We start from the raw sequence: 9,601 nt of genomic DNA on the forward strand, positions 1-9,601 counted from the left end.
GCGCAGAAAAACGTTTAAATGCGTTCACGGTGTGCCCTTCGTGGGAAGAAGGATGCGAGGATCCCCGAAGAAATGCTGAACCGCGCAAAATGCATACCGATCAGATACGGTAAGAAACGTTGTAACTCGTTCGGACACGAAATAATTAGAAAGTTGATCGCAATTAAAGATGATTTAACTAGACACAGATACATTGATTTAAAATTGTATTTATATTTTTATCAGAAATATGATTATTACCGAACTGGAACATAGTGATCCTAAGAATAATTTTATAAATAATTTTATAAATAATGCTTTTTGAAAAAACTTTGAATGTTTATATATATATCTAACAAGATTTGAAAGTAATAAATTCTATCAATAATATTGCATAATTAAATTTATTCTCATATCGGTCCAATTTTTTATTATAATAACATTTTATTTGTGAACAAGCTTATCTACAAATTAAGAACATATATATAATTAAATTTGAAAAATTTCTAAAGAAAACAACAAAATTTTAATAGGATTTGAAGATTTATATATTCCTTTACGCCACAAAAATATATCTATATAAATAATGTATTTCTGTTATTAATTATATATCATTTATAATATTATAGATATTTTAATCTTATAACATAATTTTCAAATAAAACTAGATTAGCAAAACAGTTTAAAGCAAAACAGTACGGACACAACGATATTTAATATGATATAATTGCAAGAAAATATTAATATAACACAAGTGTCATAAGCACTCCTCCTAGAAAGAACTCTAAACAGGATCGTAAACGTCCGATTTGACCTTAAAATAGCTCGTGTGTTCTAGGATCGAATCAGTCATCGTCCGGCATAATAAACAGGTAATCACTGTCGCCGCGATTCTGTCGACGCTTCGTGGTCTGGGCTGAAATTGAGACCCTGACAGAAACCGGGCTGCGTGGCGCCCACCGCGAAATGACTGTCATCCACCCGCCACCGAGATCTCTCGTTGACACTTCCGACTGGGTTAAACAAACTCGCGTCGGAGTACGAGGTGGCAAACACGTGGCTCGATAAAAGAAGACGCTGATTTATTCCTTGACATTGAATCAGGAAATAGTGCATTCTGATTTACAGCGACGTACTATACAAAATTTAGAGCGATGCAAGTGTAACGCGATAATAAAGGAGACGTGAAATAATGCTTGGTGAGTCCAATGAACGAAAGGGATATGTCACTTGGTTTATAAACGAGTTGGAATGCGACGGTATCAAACACATGGCACAAAAAAGGAAAACGGAGAACGCAACGTCCCGGAAGATCACTTTCTCGTATTCACTTTAGGGCAAGAGATATAAAACAAGAGCACGGTAACGTACGAGAATCTCAGCACTGGGATTCTGTAAGTTTTAACGACGGTGTCGGTATCGTTATATTACATAGATTATTATATATGGTAAAAGAATAGCGGAACAGTAATATCAGTAATATCACTGATACGTTATTAAAATTACAGAATCCCGATATACAGGAAGCGTAACGCGTTAAAATGCGAGACGGTGGTCGATTAAACGAGATTATTATTGCGCGTATTGCGCGAATAAAAGAGAGGATAATAAACATAGAATTTAACGGTGCGACGTGCTTTCGACGACCATCGCGAGCCCCGGTGGACGTCCGGAATGCACGCGGAACCCACATGGCGGTCCTTCGATTCGTCACGCGCGATCCGCGAGCTCGCACGGCCGATGCGACGTAATGCACTCCACGCAACATCGGCGACGGTGCAGCACACGATGCGCTCGCATACGATGCATTCAATAAGCGATGTCCATAAATAAGCCGCGCCGCGGACCGGTTAGGATATATCTATTGCTTGTAATTTACGTCGGGGGCTTGAAAAGCTTCAGGGACGACTCCTCCATCTCCTCCATCTTCGTACACTTTCTACCGCCAGACGATGGCCGAGACGAAAATAATTTATCGCCCCGGGACGGGAGAGGGACGGGAACGGAAAGAGAAGGGCGAAGGGCAATAACGATCCTCCCAACGTCACGCGCTCGTAGTGACAAAAGAGTATATTAAATTCGCGCCGTTATCGCAAAGTATCTGCAATATAACGTGTGTTTTAATGACCCATCGTGTCTTCTTCAAATACGAGATCTATATCAGAAGATTCGTCGTAAAGATCTGTATCGGAATTCTTTGTAAAGAAAAATCAATTTAACCGCGCTTAACGTTAATATTACTTGTGTGGTTTTTTTTTAAACGTAATTAATCACGCGAGGTGTTTCTATCTTATATATTATCTTAACATTATATACGTCATTATTCTCTTTAATGATTTACAATTAAATAGAGATTGATAATATTCTACTTCCTTTAATAAATAAAATTAATGCAATTCTTTTTAATTGTATGGAATAACTTGTGCTAATATAAATGACATTCACGTATGTAACGAACTTATAAAATAGAAATGTTTTGAACGAGTAATGAAGGGTTAACTAATATTTATTAGAATAGTTACATAGATTCACGTGTAATTAATTTGAGTACTAAAATCTTATTCTTTGCTGTTATACTCACACTGTCAGAATCACCCAGTCAAATAATTTCATCAAATGACAAGTTGTTTATTTTCTATCAATTGTGTAATTTATGGGGGTCTCATTGTTTATTTTAGAAGAGCTCACGCTCACAACATGCTATTTCAGTTTTATCCTTCGTGCGTGTGCTCGCAGCTCTCAGACGAACAAACGCAGTTGCGTATTTAGAACTAAATTTATAAACTCACGCGATAAGATCCAAGAGACGAAAACGAGCAACATTTATATATGACATTCTGACGGACTAATTAAAGCGTGCGTACAGTAAATGATAGCTAATTGTAAACGGTTTCATTAATATTTTATATTGAGAAAGAAATGCTCAATATGTCTTAGATTGTGATGTTCTTGTTGAACTTGGTCCAAGTTCTAAATGAACGCTTTTCCTTGCGTATATCAATGTCCCTTTCCAGATCCCGACGTCATTTCTAACGTAAGCCCATCCATATCCAGAATGACAGCGCCGTGAATCAGATCGAGATATCACGACAGAGATGTCGCATTTCCGCGGAGCTCGACGACGTCTTTTTCATTCGGTCAACCGACTCCTCGTCTTTCTCATCTGATTTCTATATATGTATACTCAAACAGAATAACAAGTCATTATGATATCAAGATGATGTCAAAATGATTCCAAAATCATTAAAGGTCATCATCATCATCAATCATTAAAAGTCATTTTTCAATCATTTCTGATTCATTTTAATGTCATTTTAATGTAGCTTGTTGTTCTGCTTGAGTACTTCTCATACATGTATTTTGTGGTATCCACACTTAACAGCATTTCTTTATTCATTATTATCTATCATATGTTGTATTTAATATTGTGTCTTTGTACCTGTGCTTTTTTTACCATTTCCTGTAATTAATCAACAGTTTTATTATACAGCTATTAAATGAAAAAGAAACTGTTTTCATGAAAATTTTTTTATTACAAAAAATAGACACTAATAAAATCAGTATTAATTTATTTCGTGATGGTTAGTTTTATTATGACTTAGGTTTTTCATTTTTTTGTGATTAATTTGATATTTTATCTAATAGGCTTCATTAATGGAGGCTTTCCATTTGACGATGCAAATTAATAATCTTAAAATCTACACAAATATCGTCCTGTCTTTATTAGTCTATCTTTATTAGTCCTGTCTTTAAATGTCAAAAAAGATAGAAGAAAGATGTTTGTGTCAAATTTTGTCACCAAATGGAAAGTAATCTATGATGATGTCATGAGTGAATGCCATTAGGTGAAATATCAAGCTAAGATATCTACAAGTTAATCCCATTGGGTGAGTTCAAAACGGCAAAACAGTTAGGCATGCTTACCGAGCAAATGTATATGATTGGTTGGATCTATAAGTAACAACCAATTACATTAATTTGCTCGGCGAGCGGGCTAGCCGCTTTGTCAACTTGAATGCCTTTAATTTGTATCATGCGCATGCTAGTTTTATCATTATCGGCTCGATCTCGAAACTATGAGATTTATTTGTCAATCGTAATCTATATGCAATCTTCGCCACACATGGAGAATGCGATCACGTGGCATCAGAAATAGCGGAATGGAATAAAAAATGGAAGAGGCAATTGGTGGAGGCAATGGATTAACTTAATAAGAACCTAGTTAATTGATTAAGGCCTCTATTCTTGAAAAAAAAAAACATATAATTTCATTGCTTTTGAGATACAAGGGCTAAACTGAATAATTACTCGAAAAATTATACTATAGTGTATTACGTATCATCTCTTAGTCTTTTGTATACTTTCCTTTTCAGGAATAGGCCCAGAATCTTTTCCGTTTTTGTTTTTGTTTTCTATTTCTGATTCCATGTGACATCGTACCTTAATTTAACGTATATGATGATTTTGCAGATACTTATTCTTTCTATTTCTTACTATTTCTATTTCTTACTATTTCATTAAATCATCATCGCTTACAACTTCAGAACTGGGATAGTAATTAGTGAACGATCTCTCTCGTCTGGAAATTGTCAATAGGCTGGATTCTGAGGGCTTTATCGCTTCTGTTGATTCGAAGCAGACGAGAGACGCCATACTTTTACTTGAGCTTCGTTTTTGCTTGATCGTAACGGCTCTAGTCTACCATTTAATTCACGCGGGAAATGTTCTGATTGGCAATCCATAGAGTGAGTGTAAAGAGAGTGGTGCCAATTAACCGGAAACTAGCAGTATATATTTATGATGCAATTCCTTATCTTAACTTTTTCTTTATTAAGTTGTTTTCTTCTAAACTAAACTTTTTATAAACTAAACAATGTTGATTTTTGTATAAAAAAAAAGAGCATTTGCGGGAAGCATTACTTTTCTGTTTTAATCTCAAGAAATCTACTGCTGAAAGTCATCGTTTGCTAGTGGAAGCTATGGGGAGCATGCTCTATCTGAAACAACTTGCACAGATTGATTTAGAAGATTTAAAAACAATGATTTTAACGTGAATGACAAAGAGCGCATTGGTCAGCTGAAAAAGTTTGAAAATGAAGAATAGAAGGCATTACTTCAAGAAGATTCATGTCAGATGCTCATAAAGTTATCGGAAACATTAAATGTCGATGAGTCAACCGTTAACAAACGTTTAAAAGCAATGAATAATCTAGAAGCTAGAAAACTAGGTCCCATGTGAATAAAAGAGCTACGCTGTCACAATTGTGTACCTCTCGCTTCTGATTCCCGTCTCTGCGGACCACGTCGATAAATCGACCACACTTGAGATTACCGGTTCGCGATGGAAAGTAATAGATATAATATTGTAATGATCGGAGAGAATCATGATTGCGCGGTAAGATATTCATTTAAAATATGAAATGTGAATGATTAATAGCGAAGCTTTTTCCTTTTAGCATCTCATTTGTAAGACATAACACCTTCTTTAGGAGAAGATATGAAGTTCTTATTACTTTGCTCTTGTTAACAATATGGATGATCATTTAAGACAAGTTATATTTAAATATAATATATAAAAATTACAAATTTCTTTTTTTTTACATGAACTGCACAATAAATTAGATCTGTTCGCATCAAGTTGTATTTAAAAATACATGAATACAGAAAAGTTATTTGTAAAAATTTCTATTTTCTATATGCAAATATACAATAAATTAGGCCTGTTGTGTCAAAATATATATATATATATATATATATACATTTAAGAAGACTTTAAAAATATACACATACGTTTATTTTGCTTACATAAAGTAAATTTCGCATCATATTATGATAAACAATTTTCAAGATTGTTGTCAACATTGAGAAACAATCTGTCAACATTGAGAAAGGAGAAATTTACAGATTTTAATTTTGATATTCGGAAAACCTGTTGTCAATAACTATTTATACAATCTGTTCCTAAGGCGGCGAAACGACTCTGTCTGACGATACGCGCCAGCATACAATAAAAATATTTCGGATACCGTTTATAATAATGAAGTTCGAGTATATCTTCGCGGAGATAAAAAAATGCACAAGATTTAATTAACGACGGTAAAAGTAATAATTTGTCACGCTCACACGAATTTTAAAAATACAGAAAGTCTCCATGTAAGCGCACACCACAAGATTAGTAATTATTGCCCACGTCTACAATTAATCGTTTACTATTACTATAACTATTAATATCAAATACGACCACCCACAATGCATGGTAAATGTATACCGAATTATCGACTCTTAGCCGATCTATCGATCGTCATGATTGTATCTGCTAATCGATTGATTTCTATATATCTCGAATCGATATGAATGATAGATTCGTGATATTCTCGATGTTTTCCTTCTTACTAATCTACATTATTAATCTATTTTTACTAGTCTATTTCTTAAATCTTGGTCTAGTTTAATCTTGGTTAAATCTTGATTTAATTTATTCTTTCTAATTTAATCCTTTTCTTAAACCAGAAAAAGATAAAAAGTAAATTAAACCAAGATTAAAGTTAATTTATATTGATAGAAACAAATATAATTTATCTATCTTTCAGTCTGATATTATTTGACCATTTTTTTTTCCTATTTATATACGCTGCTTTCTCTTAAATTAATCCTGCTGCAATGAATTTAGTTGAATGCACTAATGCCGTCGGACATGTGTCTTTAATATAAATATAGAAACCGCATAATCTTTGATATACTTTATTGTACTGTTTGATAAAATATGTATTTTATAATAAAAAAAATATTGCTTTTACATTCAGATTAAATCAGTGTATAATGGTTTTAATATACATCAATGTTCAACTAAATTCCCTATTAGTCTTTATTAATGTTCCTAACTACATATCGCTAAAGAAGAAAAAGATTAATGATTTATTATCACAGATTTTTTAAATTAAATAGTTATTAAATTAAAAATTTTCAAGTTCTGCTCGTTAAAAAACTACAAGATTCTGCTTTCTGTTTTAATAGCGTGTATTTTCAGTAATGACCGAATGACATATATTTCACTTAACAATCTTCAATTGAAATTAATCATAGAAAAACATTGATCGAAACATTAAGTTCCGCGATATACAATTATGGCAAAATCGAGAACAAACATGTTTGTATCTATTTAATTGCTGGTAATGCTGAACAATACGTCACAGTACTGTACGTATGTCAGTTGAACTGACTCGGTCGTCGTAAGCAACGTGCGATCCATCGGATCGCTTCGGATCGTGTCGATGTATTTAGCGGCAATAACGAACAAATTGTTAAGCATCGTGCGAAGTTTACGCGAAAATATATGAGTTCATGGCTGATATATCGTCAATGATTTATGTTATAGGTGGATATTCGCCGTAGTTATCTCGCAGAATAGCATGCGAATACGAGCTCTGCGATCGCGCGCGTTATTTATGATCGGACTAATGAAGTTAGTCATTATCTAACACATATCGTGTGCAAGAAATCGCGAATCGAAACGTGGAGTTAGAATTATGATTAATGAATTAATAACGACATGGTGGTCACGCGCGTAAACAACGTTGCTCCCGCGATTAGCACGATAAATGCAGGGGCAGACAGGTGTTAATGCGTGCGCGCACGAGCGCACATCGTAGTAATTAACGCACGAAGGTCAATTCGATTCATGCGGAGAATTACATTTTAATTGGAAGAAACTACGTCGAATGCAATGGTGAAGGAAGAAATGCGAGAAACGGCGATGGTCCTGCGAGACATCTCTTCATAATGTATTTCTGTACATGCTGTCGTTTCTTTGGGAAATGCGTTAGACGTGTGCAGAAGAAAGTACAGATGTAAAATAGAAAAAGAAAGAATTTTATATATTAAAATTATATAACTTTGATTACTTTTAGAAAGTTCTATAAAAGACTTTGATAAATTGAGAGAGATTATTGTATATAATTGAAAGATTATATTTATATTTTAAATAAATATGTATTTTATATAAAATTCCTTCTGATATTTTTTAATTACTTCTATTACAGAATTCTTTAAAGTAACAAAAGTAATATCATATATCTCGACATTTCTTTTTCATTTTTACTGTGCAAATAATTGAATTTTTTTATGTAAATCGATAAATAAATTCTCAATCTTTTTTTGTCAAGAGATTAATTAATAAAAGTAATTGATGAAGAACAAAAACAAGCGAAAAAGTGATAAAGCTTTCAATTTTCATGCTGGTGCAAACTGGTCGAAGATCAAGGACAGGAATGTGGAACTGATTCCTCCAACGCGATTTTTATTTCTGATGATTCAGCGATTGCATTAATGATCTCAATTAACGCTTGAATCATTAGTTGTGACGTTAGCGTTTATGAGCGGTCTTCAAGATCCAGTAATAGAAAATTTTTTCTTATTATTTATTAAAAATACCAGGTCAAGTTTATTCCTTTACGTAATATGCATGCATTTCAATTCGAATCATGTAAATTGTCCGTAATCATTAAATATTGTCATTAGCTATAACAAAAAGAATAATATAAATGAATAATGTGATCAAATGGATTAATGAGAAAGTGAAACTTTCTGTCAAGGAAAATTGAGTATTTTATAAATTTTCTTTCCCTTGAAGATAATTTTAATATAAATTAAATTCAATATTTTTATTGATAATTTATGCAACAAATAATAAGAAATTGAGGAAATTTCTGTAATATAAGATATGCATATAATTCTAATACATATATTGTCCTTCTTCCCACTAGTCCCTCCGATTATTTAAGTCCATTCAATGACTTTGTCAACAGGTCTATTAACCGTTCAGTGCAACCATAATTTATTTCAAAAAACTTCGCGCGCTAATGCCGGCGATAAAATATTTTACGACGCGATGTATTTACAAGCGTGCGTTTGTGGAGAGAAAGGACAGGACGAGATAGGAATTCGACTATATACTGAAGGTGTATTAAAATAAAACTCCAAGTAACCAAAGCTCGCTCCCTGATACTCACCACCACGTGGATCCCCTGCCGCGATTTTTGTTCCTGGTGATCTCCTCCAGCGACGCGTGCACCGTCACCGAGAGCACGGTGAGAAACATCCAGAGCCTCATCTTCCGGCGTGTGTCTCGCGTGTCTCGTAATCGCAGAATGTCCTAGCGTGCAAATCCGCTCTTGTCGTTTCTTATCGTTGATCAAGGGCTAACACCGTGCACTATCACTGAACGAACATCTTCTCGCGATACTCACGTTCTTGATACTTGGTCGACGCGAACTCGGATTCTTTTCGAATCGCACTCACAGGGTCATGTGCATGACCCCGATGCTAATCGCTTGATAAGATCGTCCTGAGATTTAAGCGCGATCCTTCCGGGGTGTTTCGATAACGGTCACTGATCGCCGCATCACCCTCATGAAATCGACGTTCGGCGAACCGTATCGGAGCTGGTATTCGAGCGAAGAAATGTAATCGTCTATCTCTCTGCAACTACTTCCGTGCACTGATCTGGAAAGTTATCTCCCTATCTGTCGTTTTGCGTTAGGTCGAGTGTTCCTTACAGAGACTTGTCAAAATGTCTGTTATATCTAACAAACACCGTGACGTTTAGTTGACGATCCTGTTGCTG

At 34.3% G+C, this 9,601-nt stretch overlaps 1 protein-coding gene across 1 annotated transcript in view; it reads right to left on the reverse strand.

Moving 5' to 3' along the window:
* Positions 1–9,091, reverse strand: part of LOC108695170 (protein Wnt-1) — a 23,166-nt gene extending 14,075 nt beyond the window's left edge. The window contains exon 1 of the mRNA XM_018204929.1: positions 8,988–9,091. Coding sequence (XP_018060418.1) covers positions 8,988–9,088 — 101 coding nt within the window. The 5' untranslated portion in view covers positions 9,089–9,091. The remainder of the gene's footprint in view (positions 1–8,987) is intronic.
* Positions 9,092–9,601: the final 510 nt, after the last annotated feature.

Source organism: Atta colombica, unplaced genomic scaffold, assembly GCF_001594045.1.
Source record: "Atta colombica isolate Treedump-2 unplaced genomic scaffold, Acol1.0 scaffold126, whole genome shotgun sequence".
Lineage (NCBI taxonomy): Eukaryota > Metazoa > Arthropoda > Insecta > Hymenoptera > Formicidae > Atta > Atta colombica.